We start from the raw sequence: 20,723 nt of genomic DNA, 5'->3' as shown, positions 1-20,723 counted from the left end.
CTGGATCTTCATATTTGAAATGTTCTGTAAAATTGTTCCTTTTAAAATTGTTATACGATGATGACTGATGTAACCATATTTTGACTATTTTATTGTTTGTGTCTGTTAAGTAAACGCTTCAATGTAAATATGACGGAATTTAATGAGACTGTAATCAAATTGAAAGGGTTAGCGCTATTGAACAAGGTTTAATCCACCATTTTTTACATTTGAAATTGCCTGTACCAAGTCAGGAATATGACAGTTCTTGTCCATTCGTTTTTGATGCGTATTGTTACATGATATTGCCATGTGATTATGTACTTCCCGAATTGATTTTCCTCTAAGTTCAATATTTTTGTGATTTTACTTTTTGATATGCTGCTGCGTCATCGGCGCCTCATGTTTTCAATCCCTTCTTTGTTCTTGAAAGACTTATAAATTGACTTTTGTCAAATGTCAGATGAAGAAAATCTATTTCTTATATAGTTAACTAATAAACTAGTAAACTTATCTGTCCCATGTTTAATGTTCATGATTAACACCTGTTAATGCCTGTATTCTGTCACTTTTATTTTATATAATACACCACGTGCACTTAGTGTTTCAAAAGGCAAAGGCGGCTAACTATGTAGCCGGTGGGAAGTCTGCGCCAATGAACATACAATTCTTCTTTTCGTAGTCGTGAATAAGTTCCTTCCAAACTGGGTCACACACAAGCAAGTTTCTGTTACCTGGAATATAAAAAGTTGAACCATAAAATAAGTGAAAGCAATATGTTTTATTATGAATAAAAAATTACTTACACAACTTATATTCATTGTGAATAAATGGATCCCAAAACATGTAATGCGTGCTCAAATAAATCTGATACTCATAACACTTTAGATATAGAATATGCTTGAATTTTTTTCAGATTCTATTTTTTCAATTTGTATCTTAAAAATTAATTCTGAAATCTTACAAATCAATTTTTCTGAAATGTGTGCTCAATAACTGATAAATTGTTTGGTACCATTTGTTTATTTTTTGATAAATTTTCTGTCATGAAAAAGCATTCACCTTTTTATTAGCCCAATGCTTTCTGTCTTTGTAGGCCGAAATTTCTTCAAATATTTGTTTTATGCTTTATAAAAAAGAAGATGTGGTATGATTGCCAATGAGACAACTATCCACAAAAGACCAAAATGACACAAACATTAACAACTATAGGTCATCGTACGGCCTTCAACAATGAGCAAAGCCAATACCACATAGTCAGTTATAAAAGGCCCCGATAGACAATGTAAAACAATTCAAACGAGAAAAACTAACGGCCTCATTTAAGTAAAAAAAATGAACGAAAAACAAATATGTAACACATAAACAAACGACAACCACTGAATTACAGGCTCCTAACTTGGGACAGGCACATACATAAATAATGTGGCGGGGTTAAACATGCCTTTACATTTACCAATTATATTGTTCCATTGGAAGTTGGGCAATCAAAATAGACCAATGTATTACAAGCAATAAAACTAACAGCAGTCTCAAACAAATGCCGACAACTGTGAATGGTATATATAAGTTGAACGAGGTAATTAATAATGAATGAATATTCAATTTACAAAAACAGATCGCCCGAGAAAGTATTAAGTGTCCGATAAAAGCCATGATTAGCCTGTTCAACATATAATACCATATAAGACACAAACCTATAATTACAAGTCCTTTTCTGGCCCTTGTCAGAGCTACATTAATTTGGTTAATGTCTGTTATGAATCCGAGATTCTGGAGGCACCATCCTCTGGTTGGTTGTTTTGGTATTAGATAGTTAGGAATAGATCTTACCAAACTAAATATGACATAATCCCATTCTCCACCTAGAAATAATTTCAGAAGAACTATTCGTTATTTTGACACGATACCAATGTCTAATATAAAACGTAAGTAGGGATTAAATTAAATGCTTTTATGACTTTTTTCTTTTTTTCATTTTGTTTAATAGTACGGTGACAATTAAGGTAAATTTAAAAATTTAATGTACCGAAATACCTTACGGCTAATTTTGGTCTTATTTTGAAGATTAATATAATACCCGTCTATTAAGGCATGTCGTAGAATGCCAAAGTGGTGCAGATTTTTGATAATTGCGATTAAAGGTAAAAAGGGGGGATTTTAAAAAATCGAAATTTTTTGACATTTCGGACAATTTCTCGGTATTCGCTCATGATGACTGAGAAAAAATTTCAATGGAGCAGGCTCTAGGGGTGCTGTACAAATTAAGTTTCTAATATTTATGCCAGATTGACATAGAATAGAAATGTTTACCCCCGAAGCCAACATGGAAGAAAATGATAAAGATTATCTTTATTTACAAAAATTATCGATAAAAAATATTTATATTTAATATTCAGCTTTGCAACAATGTATAAAGATATTTTTGGAAAAGTTTTGTTAAGATAATATAAAGAATAAAGGAGAAGTTAGAACTGTAAAGTTTACACCCGGTTCATGATTCAATGAAGAAATGATCAAATTCATTATTCCTTTTTTAAATAAAAAATAATGTTGAAATTATCAAAACAGTCTTGATGCATAAATGTCAGCATGAACACGATAGTATATGATGACAATAAGTCAACCAGTGCAAGAGTAATATCATTTTGAAAGTTATGTGCATCCCCCTTTTTTATAAGACAACGCAAACAACAAAAAATTAAAAGTAGACTATTTACTTTTACCGTTCTAAAGCACTATATATATCACACAAACACGATTGACAGAAATTTGGATACAAATGAAGATATTTTTGTATATGTCAATAACACTTGACATTATCATGCACGTCAGATGATTTGAAGTGGTTACGAAAAACTAACACAAAAAAGTACATGTTATACTTCTAAAATATTCGATAAGGTCTCCTGTTGGTTTACAAGCCTACCAACCACGTCAAGGTCGGAGACAACTGGCAGGGTTTTTTTTGGTTTTTTTTATTTAGTTTTCTTTTTAATTTTTTTCTTATTTTATTTTCTGAAAAATTTTCATCAACAAAAAGGCTTCTAGAATCTAACACATGAAATATTGGGCATTGGGGTTCATACTAATCATCATCCGCGTCGTTGCAATCTTCTAAAACAGTCTGATGAGTAAGCTGGTTTCTACAATCATCACTGCCCTGACAACCACAAATGCTTGTGCATGACAAGTGTTGTTCATAACATACACATGATTTACCACAAATAGATTTGTCTTTGCATGTGCAAACAAGGTCTTTTAAAAAGTCAGAAGACATTGGCTCCTCAAAATATAGTGGAACTATCAAGCTATTCCCCATTGTCCATCCATATTCAAGAGGTGATCTAGGTGGTGGTTTTGCGATATGGGCATTCATCCAGACGTACACTTTTAGGGATACTCTAAATATGTGTTGTCTGAAAGATGCTTCTGAAGGAGGAAGTCTCACTTAGGAAGCATCTTTAGATAGCGCTGACTTCACTCGCAGTTTATTTAGATCACCATGTACAGATTGAGCCTTGCCTTTGGGGTCATATAGATCAGCGATAAATTGTCTTCCCACTGTTACAGATGTTTCGATATCAAAACTAGCAAGATTGATCAAACTTTATGGTTGTTGTTTAATGTCTTGTATACTGTCTTTTTGCCTATTCGGAAGAAAAAAGACGTCGTGTCGTATCCCGTTAGTGGGTGAGCAGCTGGTAAAGTTCTAGAAACCACTGGTCCAATGGCATTGTATATATCGTGTACATGTATAAACCTTCGGGCGTCTTTGGTTGAAGAAACGCATCCTGTCTGGAACCACAATTCATCAATGTTTGTCATTTTGGGAAATACCTTATACACAGAAGTAAAACAGCAGTGTCCGATGATTTTATTACAATGCGACCTCTGGAATTGCTTTATATCAGCTGTTCATTAGCAAACAGAGACTGTATATTGATTCTTGTATCTGCCTCTTCTTGTGTACTGAACAACTGAATACAATCAGTAACAGTTCCGACACAAATTTGTTTAACAGTCTCTGGGTTTTGAAAACATCCAGCTAAGAATAGTTCGTCTTGCTCATTCAAATCGAATTCATTGAAGTGTGCGAGCGCATAGTCACCCAAAAATCTTAATAATGCTTGTTTATTTTCCGATGCACATAGACATTTCTTCCAACCTGGAATTGACCTGCCTTCAATGACCTGAAAATTCTTACCACCATTTGAAATAGACCGCCTCATTCTTTCTGCTGATTTTGCAGAATATTCTACGTCATACCGATCAAACACGTCTACGACATACCCGAAATTTTCAAAACTTGCTATTAAAGTTCTATAGTAGTCCTTGGCCAAATCTCCAAAACTGTTGTACCTTTTAACAAAAAGACTTTGGACAATACCCATGCCATCTCTGATAAGGATTGATCGATTCTTATCATACGATGGAAGTGTGAAAGAGGTGCACACCTCTTTTTCCAATAGATGAATGAAATCTGCTTTGCATGATTTCCTCATCAACCCATCGTCATGGAACATGGATGTTGGTATTCTACCGATGGGGCTAGGTTTTCAACGGTAACTTCGTCTCGGACATTTGCAAGGGCTTAAGCTCTTTGAAAAACAAGCCAAGATTAATATGAGTTTTTACAATATCGCCAGATCGACATTTTAGATTGCATGGCTTTGCCCTGTCGTCAAAGGTTTTGAGTGCAGATTTAGAAATTGGGTGAAAAAAGTCGCGAGTTTCGTTGTCTTTGAACCAATCATCTACAAAAGATTTTATCGATTTTTGTCCTCGATCTACAGACTTCAGCAGAGAATCTTCAACTTCTCTACTGGCATGCAAACCTGTTGCAATGTTTATTAGCGATTTGGGAAATTTTTCATTGTCGAATGGATCTGTCATATTATTTTGAACATGCTCAATAAGATCCTTCACTTGCTGCTCATCGCGTTTCATCGCTGTCGGTCTACTCTCTTCGTGATTTTCGTCAGAGCCAATAGCAATTCCAGATCTTTTCCTCATTTCAGAAGCGTACCTTGCAAGAATGTGCCTAGTAATAGTCCAACGAAGAAGAGCAGATTTTTGCGTAGTTAATCCGACTTTACCGCCGTTTCCCTTCGAATCTTTGATTATAGTCTTCTCTGTTGCCATATCACTCCATACGCCATTGAATACACCAGGCTTTTGTCTGACTGCAAACTTTCCGGACATGAAAGCTGAATAAGTTTTTTTGGGAAATTCAGCATGTCATCTAAATAAGCTGGTGTCCACCTACCATAATTTGTCTTGTTTGCAATGAAGAAATATGGCAACATAGAAGACATGGATTGGAGGTGTGAAGTCTAATCTCCATCACTTTCTGCTTTGACATTCATAAGAATAACTTCAAAAAATTTAAAAGTTGGAGATGCTCTATAAGAAAACTCTCTGAACTCCGAAATCAACATGGATAACTGTTCCCGGAAAAAAATTAAAAATTCAGAGAGATCTAATACCTATTAAGGTCACTGAATGCATCATGACAAGAAAGCATTGTTTGCCAGAACTTTTCGTCTATGTTAGGAATTTTTCGTTGGTTTGAACACCATTGAAAACATTTCCTGAACCATAGTGCCATCACAGTTTCATATGCTAATGTGTAAGTTCTAACACCGCGATTAAACTGCTTGCCTTGGAGAATCTGATCTACAGTACATCCTGCATATGCACCCGAATCGACCAATAAATCCCGAAGGCCAGCTGATGCCCATATTTTGCCTATTGCTGAAATGTAACACGAAACCATGTGAAATCCACCTAATCTAACAACGTGTGGGTGAAAAATCTGAGGCAAAGACCACTTTACTTGTTGAGCTATGGCATAAAGCTGTTGGTCGAAAGTCTGTACTGGGTAATTCTGACCTGCGGCCTTTGACATTTCTAGGCATTTCACCATTGTCGTATACACTGTCGCCATGTCAGCAGGATTTGTGTCTATGATTGGAGGATATACAATGACGACATGAATGTTTTTTCGGTCGGAAAGTCTTTTGTGGAAGCCTGTCCAAAAAGGTATTATTTGTTTTTTATCATGTTGAAACCAAGATAGTTCAACAATGTCGCTTGTAAGTGATCGGAGCAATACTCAAGCCATATCAGACACGTCAGATTTATTGGTTGCACATGATTCGATTTGGCCGTATGGCGCGGTACATCTAGGTGGGCCGAATCTTTCTTTAGGCTTACAGAAAGGCAAACATGACATGAGACTAAAAGTGTTTTCGTCCAGAGCGAGGGATCTTTCTTGGCCGCGTTTTATTTTCACGTTAGCTTAGTCTGTCTGAAAAGTCGGATTATTCACAACCTGAAAAACTGCACGAGCCATAAAATGGAATGTGTTTTTACCATCAATAGTTTCTGCATTAATATCAACGTTGTCAGACCCTTCTTGAATGAAGTCTCCGCCTGACATTTTAGGACATATGCCATTGGGGATGTATGTTTCATTTTGGGAAGTTATAATTACGCACAAAAGCCATGTGAATGTAAAGTGTCAATACTATTTTTAAAACCATATTCATGATGCAACTGAAGAGCCAATGATAAACTAAAAGGTGTGAACTGTTTTTTATGCAGAGATATCACACACTCGGCTAAAGCAATACATTTCCGTACCGTACCACCAGAGAGTGAATTGCAATCATTCTCCATATGAAAATAGTTATCATCTATTAATCTGGCAAGAAATTTTATCAAAGAGGTAGATATGAATTGTAAAGCCGTGGGGATAGAAACTTCCGAAGGAGATGGATAAAATTCGGCCGAAATTTTGAAGGATTGTAAACTGCCTCTTAAAATTTTTGCCGCATCATCTTCTTGATGTATGGAATCGTTAACAAAACTGGTGTTCATCTCAGAAAATTTTAATTCCGCTTTAAACTATGCGATCACCGTAGTGATTTTCCAGTTTGTGTTGCAGTTTATCAGTTGTATATCTACTTCTAATTTCTTGTGAAAGAAATGAACAATATGTGTCTAGTAAATTCGACAACGAAAATGCTTTCGTATTAAAAAACAGATCATCGTGTAAAACTTCCGTCAGGTTCTTGAAAGCATTATCATGCTCCAACTCATTTGAAACATCATCAGAAGGTTCCCTTTTCCAGTTTAGCATATAGTTAGCAATGCATGTTGAATGATACAGTGCATTGTCCTTGAAGTTCTCCATAGAGAGTAAACTTACCATTTGATAGTCAAACTTGTATGTTGCTGCATTTAATATATTATCAGCACGTTCAACAGACTCGACTCGCCGTAATTGCTTATCTCGCTTGAAGGACTTTTGTTTACAGAACTAACCTTAAGACCAGTCTAATTGTGATACCGTTGAGCGTGTTTTAACAAAAGCTGGTTCAAACACAGAATGGTTTGCACTCGATGTTGAGCATACTTCTTTCCCTATTTTAAATGTTTCCAAGTTTTTTTTTACTTGTATAGGCTTGATAACACGACTTATGAAATTTTATTTGTTCTAATGGAATCACTTTTGTTGACTGAGTGAGCAAACTTAACAGGACTCGTGTCCATTATTTTCCCGGTTATTTCGGGGGTGTACAATGTGGTTTAAAATTAGTTTATTCAACAAAATCAACAAGAAATAAAACAACTAAAAACACTAACACATAAAATTTGTATACTCAGTCAAAGACTAGACATTGACAATGATATAAATATGTCCTACTATAGATGAAAATAAAGAAAATACACAGTTTTATTTTCTGAGGAAAAACAGAAAATCATAAGTCAGGGGAAAATAGGAAAAGGGAAAGAAACAAGACTTAATTAGGTGAAAATCAAATAGTAAAACTGCTAATTGATAAGTATTATAAAACGGCCCGAAAAACTTAATTTGCATGCTTTTACTAAATTTAAGGTATTATTACTTCTTGCATATTGATAATTATACTGTTTTTTTTGTGAAAATGTACCACTGATGATATATATAAGAAATGTTATATATTTCATCAGACGGTAACATTGAACAAAAATGACATAAACATTTGAAGATCGTCCAATTCACTTAACTTATATGTTCATATGATATCAAATTAAAGCTGATACATTACTCTTTCATCTGATAACAACTTTTGTGATGATATCTTCATTCGGGAATTAGCTATAAACGTTCCCGTTTTTGAAAATGAAAAAGAAAAAAATAGGAAAGTCACACTTTATCGCAATTTCACAAAAAACTGCACCGCGGGAAAACTCTACGACAGGGCTAAAATGAAAGTATAATGTTAACTCTATCTTAATGTGCATTTTCAGCCATAAGATATTTCGGTGCATTAAACTCCTTAACTAAGCGACTTTTCCTGATTTGTCACTCCACTTTAAAATATATTATTGATTTTAAATTTTTACATTATACATTGTTAAATACATTTATATTTTATTCAGTTGATAGTTGTTTTATAATAATTGTCAGCTCATATCTGCATTAAACGTTTTTCGAAACACTTAAATCTGATTCTGAAAAGCCCGATACATAAATGGATAAAAAAAACGGCACAGACCACAGATTGAGTGTTTTATTCAAACTTCTCCGATGGTCGAAAATACACTAACGGATTTCAATCAGAAAAATGAAAATTTCGATGAAAAGTTTGCCTTTCCTTTTCAAGTGAGTGATTATTCACAGCCAATACGATATCTAGAATGGAAAAGGCAACATGAAAATCATTAGAATACCACACAGGCCCATGTTTGAAAGCAAGGTACGAATTCAATAAAACCAGTTGATGCTTCATAAGACGGGATGCTTTGGGACTAGATCTTTTGAAACTTACAAAAAACATGAACGTTAAAAATCATATTGCACCAGACGAGCATTTCGACAACTTTAAGTTGAAGTCTTTTTAGTGATGCTGGAGGCCAAACTATTTGAACATTCAAACCTTATTTAAAAGTCGAAAAACTAAAACACTTGAAAGGACAATATAAGACAAAGCCGAGCAAGGTATATTAATAAAAGAATTTGTATTCGAAGTTACTTTTTCAATTTGAAAATCAGTTATGAATTATACTTTATACTGACCACTAAAAAAATATTTAAGAAAAAAAAACGGCTTGAAGATCTTGAGGTATTTTACATCTTAGAAAAACTAATGAAAGATATAAGGCTGATGAAAATGTAATATAAAAGTTATTACCTAATCTATTACGAAGTCAGCATCTGCTATTTGTACAGTATGAAATTCAAGTATTTCGTTAAAACAAAATGTAAAGATCTTGTTACAAGACTTTTGTTTATATAGATTAGACCGTTGGTTTTCCTGTTTGAATGGTTTTACACTAGTAATTTTGGGGCCCTTTATAGCTTGTTGTTCGGTGTGAGCCAAGGCTCCGTGTTGAAGGCCGTACTTTAACCTATAATGGTTTAATTTTTAAATTGTTATTTGGATGGAGAGTTGTCTCATTGGCACTCACACCACATCTTCCTATATCTATTTTTAATTTAACTAAGCATACGCACTAAAATATAGAAAAATAATTCGTTTAATACTGATAAAACATAATCACCTTGACTTGCCACTACAGTAGATACTATAGGTATTATAAGTCCAGTGTCAACAGATTCTGCCCTCAATGCTGTACACTGGGCATTATACTGTGATCATATTTACCTTGACTAGCAACTACAGTAGATATTATAGGTATTGTAAGTCCAGTGTTAACAGATTCTTCCCTCAACGCTGTACACTGGGCGTTGTACTGAGACATGACATTGATGCTTGAAGGTGAAACATCCTCCTTTTCTACCATATGTTGAAACACTTTTATCTTAAAAATGTCTATATTCTATTAAAACCAGGTAAAACAAAGAATAAAATCGATTTTACAAGTATAATAAGACTATATCAGAATTATAACTTTAACTGGAAAGTTTGCTTAATATCTGGATCCTTTTTTCTTGAAATTGAAAGAAATGGACAACTTCAATCTAGAATATATGACAAGCGCGATGATTTTTACATAATATTAATATTATGATAAATTCCAATTTTAATGAAGTAACTTATTCTCTTCATTTTCCCATCCATCCTATGGTTTAACAAATCTCAAACATGTTGAGCTCGTGTATGCACACACTTTAAAAATGTCGGCTATGTCATCGGTGTCTTGGATATTAACAATAGGGATATTATGATTGAAAAAGAGTATTCTTTAAAAAAAAAATTGGAATATGCTTGTATTGTATAACTATTTTTATTAACATAAATGGTCATGTTGGAATATTTCTTTTATTCTATGTATAAAAGTTATTGATTATTTGCTTGAAGTATTGGGAGGCTGATTTTTGTTTTCAAATGAAGTGTGCAGTCTGCTTAGAATAAGATTAATTCCCCAACAAAATGCATAAAAATAAAAAAAATAAAAAAATATAATTATTACTGCGGGCAGACTTCAACGTTTACTTTCTAAATCTGAAGTACAGTTTTAATATAAAAAAAAAACAATATATTGTTGTGCTTCAGTTCACACCACTGGGTCGATGCCACTGCTGATTGACGTTTCGTCCCCGAGAGTATCACCTCCGTGTTGACATGAGTATCAATAATTTGGTCATTTTTATATATTTCCTGTTAATAAAACTTGGAATTTTTCGAAAAAAAATAAGTATTTTGTTATCTCAGGCATAGATACCCTAGCCGTATTTGGCAAAACCTTTTGGAATTTTGGATCCTCAATGCTCTTCAACTTCCGTACTTGTTTGGCTTTCTAAATATTTTGATATGAGCGTCACTGATGAGTCTTTTGAAGACGAAACGCGCGTCTGGCGTACTAAGTAAAAATCATGGCACCCATGATAAGTATTCTAACAATGAAAAAATTATGGTGTGATTTTTGTGAAATAACTTCTTAATTACCACTTGTTTAACTTCAGCGTCGTTGAACCTTGACTGTTCATTTCCAGCATCGGTTTTAACAGTTAATGTCTGCTCGTCTCCTTCTACGTGAAAAAACACATGTGGATAATATCCATCTGGTGTATGCGGCCACATGTGTAATAATTGAGGCGATATTCCAACCTTGGGATGAGTTTTTAATTCACCATCATAAAAGTGATTTGATGGGAATTCGCATATTTTGGGATGCTGTAAGAAACAAATCATTCAAGTGTATCAGCTGAATATTTATTAATAATCTTAGACAAGAACAAGAATCTGTTTTTTTATGTTTTAGTACATATTGTATGCATGAACAAAATATTTGCTGTTAAAGTCATCAAGGTATTGATTTATTATTAATATTACAAAATAATCACCGAGATGTCAACATATGGTATTCAAAAATATCAAATTTCAATCAATATACAGCGTGTCATACTAAACTGCTTGATAATCTTTGATTTTTAGATTCATTTATTTTTCTCTTAACTTTATATGCAAATGCGCTTTTAGGGTTAAAGGCTGTATTAATTGAAATAATCTATATGTTTGGTTCGTAGCGATAATGTTTTGATTTTTTGGCAAAGATTGTCAAACTTTTCTTGATGTTTTTCATTCGCTTTTATTGGTGATATTTTAATTACTTGGTATCTACCATTTTTCATAGTACACATGTCAGAAGTAGCAATTAAATCTTAACGGAAATCTGAACACAAACTTAGTTCAGTACTAGTATAAATGTAAGCAACAGAACGTTACCGATACAATACACACACAAGCTAAGGGAATCTTTTGATGAATCATAAAAAAAGAGCGACCACCAGTGCGTCACCTGGATGCACATCTAGTCATTGTTTTGTAGACTGTTGACTGTTTTTATCGTATTTGTTTTGTCCTTTTCATTTCAACTAATGAAATTGAAGATATTTGGCATATTTCGACTCTCTTTTACTTTGCACGATCACCCGCCATGCACATACACACTCGGTCAGATTGTTGCTATCGAGAGTATGATATATTTTTACGTTAAAACGTCATTTGAATGCTTGTTGATTTTACTTTTTAATGGAATACGATATGAATAGTATGAGGAATTTAATGTTTTGAGAAGAATCTAAAAATGGGAAGACAACCTTCTAGTTAAGTAAGTTAAGCAAATAGTAGATCATGTTTGTCAAGAGAATTCTCTCCAATATCTTGGATCAAGCTTTATGCTTATTACATACCATTCTATACTGTTCTTGTAGCATGGTTTTTAATTGGATATTTGCTGAATATCTTTCAAAAAGCGAGGTTTCTAGTCCTAATTTTGCTGCTTCTTTACATTTATTTATCGGACGTAATTGTTTATGGTCACCAATTAGAACAACCTGTTTCGCATAGGTTGCTATAATAGGAACTATTGTTGATGGTTCTGAACACATTCCACTCTCGTCAATTATAAGCTGGTAAACTCTGTCTTTTGTAGCTTTTAGAACTTTTGGATTTGCTACCAGCGAAGTTGTACAAAATATGACGTCATAGTGTGGAAGCTCCTCTTTTGTTGCCTTACTCTGGATACCTCTATATTCCTTTATTTCTGCAACTGTTGTTTTTAAAGGCATCCTCGTTCGCTCATCTGTTTCTTCTAGCATCCTGATATCATCGGAAAATTTTCTATCAATTTCCCGTAAGCGGGCGGCATATGGCTTTCCATCTTGTCGAATTATGTGATGCAGAACAATTCCATGATCAACCAGGTAGGGATCTGTTTTGGCATCGGATATGTTGCGTTTGTTAACACTTGCCCTTCCAGGAATTGGGTAGCTTATTTGTTCAATAGCACTGCCATACATTCTAACAATACGCGGAGCTTTAGGTCCTAATTTCTCTAATACAAGGCCTATGCAGTATACGATAAAACATTTTGTACAGTATTCACAACAAGTACCGGAAGAAATGTATTGTAGAAGATATAAATTTGAATTAATCATTCGACTTATTTAAACACTTTTTCAAACAACAAAAGAAAATATCATTGCAAATTCATATTTAAATCGAATATATAAAATTATAAAGCTATTACTGCAATTTGTATAAATCAATAGAATTTCGTTATTTTAATTGCATATATATAAACTAGAAGATGACGTATGATTGCCAATAAGACAACTCTCCACAAGAGACCAAATGACACAGAAAATAACAACTACAGGTCACCGTAAGGCCTTCAACAATGAGCAAAGCCCATAACGCATAAATATCTTTAAAATGCCCCCAAATGATAATGTAAAACAATTCAAACGAGAAAATTAACGGTCTTATGTATGTACAAAAAAGAACGAAAAACAAATGTGTTACACATAAACAAACGACAGCCACTGAATTATAGGCTCCTGCATTTGACAGCTCGCCTCCATTTCAATGTACATTGTGTATTGTGATACTACCTTTAAAATGTTTAATAGTATTTACTAAAAGATCATTTTAGCGTATCTTCAAGTCAAAAGAATACTTTGTTGATAAGCAGGTCAATATACGAATTTTCCAAATAATGCTAATTATGTTTCTATAAATTTTAATATAATACTCACGTGCAACTAAATCGACAGATCTGTTTGAAGGTCCACAGAAAATTATCTGGTTCTTAGTACTGCCTGTCCTCTGGTGCATCAAGGTGTTAAATTTGTTGAAAAGATAAACAAGCTTAACACCAATGTAAGTTTTCCCTGTGCCTATGTAACGAAACATAAAATATATATATTAAAAATGAATCGAGATTAAATAAACGGTTTTCTGGATTTACATGTAATATGGTCTCTCGTAGTCAAAACGTTTCTTTTTTTTTTACATTCAATTACTTATAAAATTACTTTTGTAAGAATTTGTTAATGTACTATCAAGCAGCAATACTTAATACAAACATAATGTCATTGAAATACGTTTGACATTTATAACTTTACTTTATTTCATCACAACTGTAAAAATGCAAATGATATCTTAAAAACATTTTTTTGTGTATTGTATTTCATCATGATGATAAACGGAGCTGGAAATTATTGTTACGTCCTCAGACCTTTCAAGACTATTGCAAATGGAAATTGTACGGTAGTTCTTCAGTTAACAACATCATACAATTACATTTGTACTATAAAATAAGTTATAAATGTTTTCACAAACTGAATACAATTGAAAATGGAAAAAAGGGAATATGTAAAATAAACAACAACCCGACCATAGAACAGACAACAGCAGAAGGTCACCAACAGGTCTTCAATGCAGTGAGAAATTCCCGCACCTGGAGGCATCCTTCAGCTGGCCCCCAAAAAATATGTATATATACTAGTTCAGTGATATTGAACGCCATAATCAACTCAACACAAGAAACTAAAATTAAAAATAGAACAAGACTAACAAAGGCCAGAGGCTCCTGAACTGACACAGGCTCAAAAATGCGACAGGGTTAAACATGATTATGAGATCCCAACCCTGCCCTATACCTCTAGCCAACGTAGAAAAGTAAAGTTTGCTTTTAAAACAGGGTAAATAATCGTAAGTTTATACCAAAAATAAAGGAATATAAAGAGAGTTAAAAGATCGAAAAATGTATGTTGAAGCACTATAATAGAAAATTCTGACAGTTGTATCAAATTGCATTTTCGGATGAAAACACCGGCGTTATTTAAACGCCATGAACCAAACTTCAAGATTTTCTAATTTTACAATCAGTTATTAACTATTCTGATCTGAGCGTTACTGATGAGTCTTGTGTAGACTAAACAAGCGTCTGGCGTATTAAATCATATTTCTGGTACCTTTGATAACTATTAATGGATATCCGATGCTTAAAATGGCATACCTGGAGGACCTTGGATGAGTTTAAATTTTGTTTTGAGGGATGTTTTAATAGCCCAGTGCTGTTGAGCATTATTTTCCCATATATCAACATTGAGACCTTCTTGTATAATCTGTTCCGCAATTTCAAAATGTATTCGATCTATTAAAAATACAAAAAAAGACAACGTAAAGTTTTGCAATTAGATTAAAGTTCATGACAAATATATTGTAGTTATCGAACGATGGTTTTGATCTCAAAAGTTGATGCAATAAAAGAAAAAAGAAAGAAAAGATATGATAAACGTTTGAAAATTTCAAAACAAATGTAATGAACTATCATTTACCAAAAGACAACACAATAAAAGAAAAAACCTACCACTAGTGCTTGAATTAACAAAACAATTTCGACACACATGATTGAACTATTAATGAAAGTAAATGAAGCAAAAAGTAAACAGGAAATTGTTAATGACATAAGTATACGAACCTGGAATATTGATATCTTTTCCAACTGCTATATTTTTTGCTAAATCACTAGCTTGCTGTATTTTTTTCAGATGGGTTTCAAGGCGCCTGTTAATTTCAATACTTCATATTACAAACATGTTTTGATAAGAACTTAAATGTCAGATATGATGACAGCACAGGAACAAATGTAAGCGGAACAATAATATTTAAAGTATTGTAATTTTGTGTATTTGTATTAAAAAATCAACATTGGCATAAAGAATTGTATTGTTCTAGCTCGAATCATCTTGGGTTTTTCTTTATTAATGAGACATTGAAATACAAAATGTAATCCCATTTATCATGTTTATGATAGAAACAAAATTATTTTAAGCGTGCAAAACGTATTGTTTGTGTGAAACTGAATTTTTATTTGTTTTTGATTTACAAGTATGATCACAGAAGAAATATAGAATGCAATGCGTATATCTATTTCCTCATGTGACAAAATAAATGCCACTGTTTCCTTACTTGATGGCCAGAAGAATATGGAAGATAATGGTTATCAAAGGTGTCACGCTTATGAAATAATACGTCCATTGCGCGTTTTGTCTACATAAGACATCAGTGACGCCCGATCAAAATAGAAATAAAGCCAAACAAGTATAAAGTTTAAGAGCACATTGAATATTTTAAATTAAAAAAAATCATTCGTTGGAACTATACAAAATGTAAAACCCTCTGGTATTGGTTTCGGTCATCAAGTGAGCTTGGACATTTTTAGCCTTATTTTCAAGTTATAATCATGAAATAAGTTTGAATTATCGTAAGCGTATACTTATATGGTAATATTGCAAATCTGAAAAATGAGAAACGAATACGGTAAGCATAATTCTACTATCTATAACAAAAACAAACTAAGGTGCACAGAATGTCCGTGGCTAATCCAAGGTCGAGCACGCTAATCCTTGTCATCATGTATTTTGTTTATTGAGATTATTCCTTGTCAACTCCGATCTCCAATATCATAAAGAAGCATTACGAAGTAAAATTAAAAAAAAAGAGGACACAATCTGATATGCATGGTTTTCTTCCGATGAAGAAAATGATAATATCTTTACTTCGAAGAGCATTGAGGATTCAAAATTTCAAGAAGTTATGTCAAATACGGATAAGGTATTCTTTGACTGGAATAAGAAAGTCCTAAGTTTTCGAAAAATTCAAGGTTTTGTAAACAGGAAATTACTACAATCCCTTTCCCTTTCACGAATGGGACCTACTGAATGAGACTATTCACTGAATGTGCTATCACATAAGCAACACGACTGGTGTCAAATGTGGAGCTGGATCTGCTTACCCTTCAGGAGCACCTGAGATCACCCCTAGTTTTTGGTGGGGTTAGTAATGCTTATTCTGTAGTTTTCTATGTTGTTTCGTATTTACTATTGTTTGTGTGTCTTTTTCATTTTTAGCCATGGCGTTGTCAGTTTATTTTCGATTTATGAGTTTGACTGTTCCTCTGGTATTTTTCGTCCCTCTTTTACATCAACGTACATTTTAAGTTTTAAAATCATTTATTGTATTTGCATATTTATGATTTTTTCTAACCATTTTTTAGTATTATTATGATAATGGGTTATTATGAATTCTTACCTATCAACTGGCGATTTATAAATGACCTCCAGTCTACAGTCGTTTAACGTAGAAGCAGGTGGCGAAGAACTATTTTCGTGAAGTTGAAATGCTACTCGAAGTTTTGTTGTTCTATGTTGGCCACCATTTTCTTCCTTTTCTAATTTTTCATATCTACATATTTTAGTAGTTTCTGCGTGTCCACTCCATAAATATGTATCTTTATGTAGAACTTGATTGCCTATTTTCTGTTTGGTTTCCAAGTCGAGGTCTTGAGCTTGCATTATACAAAGAAAATTTCCACTCGGTAACAAAAAATATTTTTTATTTTCACTTATCAATAATCCTCTATCATCATTATCTATTTCAGGAATATATCCAAATTCTAAATCACGTTTGTCACAAAATTCTTGATCCAACTCAAAAAAGCCTTGGGCATTTTTAAATTTAAGGGGTAATTCATTGATTACGACTGATTCCCCGTTATCCACAGCATTAAAAGTTGATTCCATTTCAACGATAGGGAGCCAGATATTCTTGTAATCCTCTATGGTTTTGTACTTTGGTAACGAACTTTTCTCGGCATATCTTGAGAATGTTTTGATTGGATCTTGTACATGTGGTAGACAAAATTTTATACCATTTGTCAGGCTTACTATTTGTGGAACTGGTGTCAAAATTCCTGATACTTCTTTTGCTGATAATTGAACTGTAACAATTTGTCCATGATGAAATGATGTTTGAAACGGAACAAAGTGATCAATTATAACCTGTTCGGATACTTCAGAATTAACATCGGAAACACTGTTTTTATAACTATTTATATGCTGCTTGTTTCTGTCAAGTGTTTGCATCATTTGTTCTATTTTGTTTTTTAACGTTTCATGGAATGATGCATTATTTTGTTCTTCAAAGACATGTTGCAGTATGTTTTTCCAACATTTTAAGCTAACAAATGCAGTGTTTATATGGGGGTATATCTTTGTGTACTTGTCAGTTCTTATTTTTACACCATCATCCATTGGTTTTGCGAATAATGTTGCTTTATAGCTATATAAACGTTTTCTCCATTTCACAGTTACTTTTAAACATGAGTCTTTGAATAAGAGCAGATCGTTATCCTCACTAATTTCAGGAATTCTACATACACCTATTTCGCTGAATTTTACCGACAAATTTCCCATTGTCGTTTCATGAAGTCCTGGTATGACAATGTCGTATTTTTCTTGTGATACATTCGAAACGAAACCCTGAAAAAGTGTTGGCTGTTCCTTCATATAATTTGCCAGGACTACTTTCTTGAACTGCAAATTAAAATCGTTTCTTCTTTTCAATTCCGCATTCAAATACAAACAAATGTTTTGTAATTCAGACAATTCAAAGGGCATCTTTTTTCCATCTAAATAAGCATGTACCAGTCGATGAGTGACAATATCACAATATCTACTGAGAGGGCACGTGAAATGAACAGACGAATTTTCTGTATGAAGTTCAGATATAACGTATTCGGTAATAGGTTCAAATGATTGCCAATCGTTCAAAGCTATACCCTGTTTAGGGTGAATGTTATCAGAACAAATAAGTTCAACTGCTTTGTCAATATTTTCATTTATTTGAACAAATCTCAAAATTTGTTCTAAAACATGTGACTGTATTGGAACAAAAAGTATATTCTCATTTTCAATATTTTTATATTCATTTTCACTCATAGGGGAGTCGTCGGCTAACCTTCGATACAAATAAGTTGGTCCTGTTGGTGCATTATCAATTGATAACTTCCCTATTTCTTCTATGCTCTCTTCTTGTTTGCTACACAACAGGTGAGCAAAATATTTGTGGAAGAAATACCAATCTATTGGTTTACTTCTGCTATCTTTGGCCAATTGTAATGAATGGAAAACAGGTACATTCATTGGGAAATGTTGCGTCAGAATGCTTCCTACTGTATTGTTGGCAAGAGCAAGGTATTCTTCTACTAAAGAATGTGCTTTTCTTGTTTTCATAATGTTATCTTCAGTTGTAAATTCTACAGTTACTGGGAATGTAAAAGACTGCGTTCTTAGACGTTGAAATTTCAATTTCTTTGACAATTGAAAAAGAAGCTGTATGTTGTCAGCGAAGTTTTCATCAAGTATACCTCGATTGTTGAGAATGTCTTCAATTTCTGTGTAATTATAATGAGCAGATGAACTTATTCTCGTTCTACAAATTTCTGTGTCTACTATACGTATATTGCAATTGTCAGTTAGGTCGAATTCAACGAAAACTGATAATGCATATCTTCTACACCTTGGTTTTAGGCTGCATCGGTTGTTGATATGATCAGTCAGCATAAGTGTATTCTGTGCTGGTTTTGTGCTTTGAAAAGAAAATCCACGGGATTGCGCTTGGATATCTATTTCATCATCTTTGTGAACAAACCTGCTAACGTCAGTGACATGAATACCAACGCTAACTATGTTCTGCTTAACTCTCTTAATACTAAAGCCGTGATTTATAACATTTTCCTCCATTCTAGCTATTGTAAATATATTTTCGGAGTCGGTTTTATCTTGATATTTGCGATTTGCAGTTTCATCTCCTAGTTCTTCGATTTCATTGTCAGAAGGGTAATCAATCCATAACGGCAAACTGTTTTGGTGAGAAATCAAGGCCATTCCCTCCTCTATGTCTTTCGAGCTATGTACTACACCTAAGGCTGCCCCGAGGGGATGAATATTAGTTGACTTCCATTTCAAAAGAACTACAGTAAACAACCAGTTTTCTTTGTCACCTTCTGTGATGTTATGATACTTATGAAACTTGAGATCATTCGTAGCCGAATCATGTTTATGAATTTCAACTCTTGTTCTCGCACCTTCCGGATACTTCTGTGCAAGACGTCCGTGTAAGATATTTATTTTTGGAATAGTCTTGCAAATTGGAATCATTAGATGACTCTGTCGTCGATCTATGAGACAAACAAAGACTGGATGTGATATGTTTTTAAAGCGATTTCTATCTATAAATGATACGACTTCACCGTAGTATTTTCTATCTTTCTCGGGCTCCCCTTCGTTAGATACTTTTACATACACTGTGTCGTCTGTATATGTTTGTCCACACTTTTCCCGCCCAGAAATAATTATTTTCATTTCTTTGTTGTCTTCCGGAATACAAACGGCCTCTTCCATAGATAGAATATTTATCATACATTTTTTATATATTTTAGGTTGATTTGTGTATTTACTTTCATCAAAAGGTGAAAATACGTTCCGATATAGAAAAGGACTGAAAACAAAAACTTTCTCTGACCTTATGAATTCGAATCGATTGATTTGTAAACCCTCGTGAAACCAGGAGTCTGGAGTCTCATGTAATGACACTGTGTTTGTGCCCTGTTGTGAATAAATATTTTTTCGAAGATTCCTGCGTCGATTAGTGTCTTCATCATACCAATCATCGTCAGAATCTGAATCCATATTACACACTTGATACCAAGCTGATTGTGTGATGTTATCCTGCAGTCTGTTTATTAAACGCTCTTAAAAATAAATTTTTAACATTGACGAACCTTCATTCTGTCATTATAAATATTTTTGCATTGTACAAAATGTACTATAGTAATTCTGGATAATTTTAAATCTCGGTCTGTTTTCTGAAACTATTTCTTACATAACTTTTGATTTTTTAACCCTGCACACCACCAATTCCCATGTGAGATTATAATTGTTTTTGATATACATTGACCGACAAAATTTCCTCCTTTGTGTCGTTAACATTTTCTGACGCCAAACACGCAAAACAATTTATGTGTTTTTTAATTTGATAGATGCTTTTTGTGCTTCTTTGTGTATGTTTGCTTGTCTTGAAATTATAACACAGCAATGACTGATATAACCATATTTGACTATTTTACCGATTATATCTTTTTGTTCACGCATA

The 20,723-nt window shown here is 33.4% G+C and overlaps 1 protein-coding gene across 1 annotated transcript; it reads right to left on the bottom strand.

Annotated features, from left to right (window-relative positions):
- Positions 1–540: 540 nt before the first annotated feature.
- Positions 541–20,318, bottom strand: LOC134712416 (3'-5' exoribonuclease HELZ2-like). Its single transcript, XM_063573944.1, has 9 exons — positions 16,821–20,318; positions 15,208–15,293; positions 14,743–14,880; positions 13,478–13,618; positions 12,131–12,786; positions 10,884–11,111; positions 9,639–9,795; positions 1,677–1,844; positions 541–713 (listed from the first exon to the last, which is right to left on the bottom strand). Exons 1-9 carry the CDS (start codon positions 20,258–20,260, stop codon positions 607–609), a joined length of 5,121 nt encoding a protein of 1,706 aa, XP_063430014.1. The 5' UTR covers positions 20,261–20,318; the 3' UTR covers positions 541–606.
- Between the last annotated feature and the right edge of the window lie 405 nt (positions 20,319–20,723).

The sequence above is a fragment of the Mytilus trossulus genome, chromosome 1, assembly GCF_036588685.1.
Source record: "Mytilus trossulus isolate FHL-02 chromosome 1, PNRI_Mtr1.1.1.hap1, whole genome shotgun sequence".
Taxonomy (NCBI): Eukaryota; Metazoa; Mollusca; class Bivalvia; order Mytilida; family Mytilidae; genus Mytilus; species Mytilus trossulus.
The sequence above is the reverse complement of the archived record's forward strand: the minus strand, read 5'-3'. Positions and strand labels throughout refer to the sequence as shown.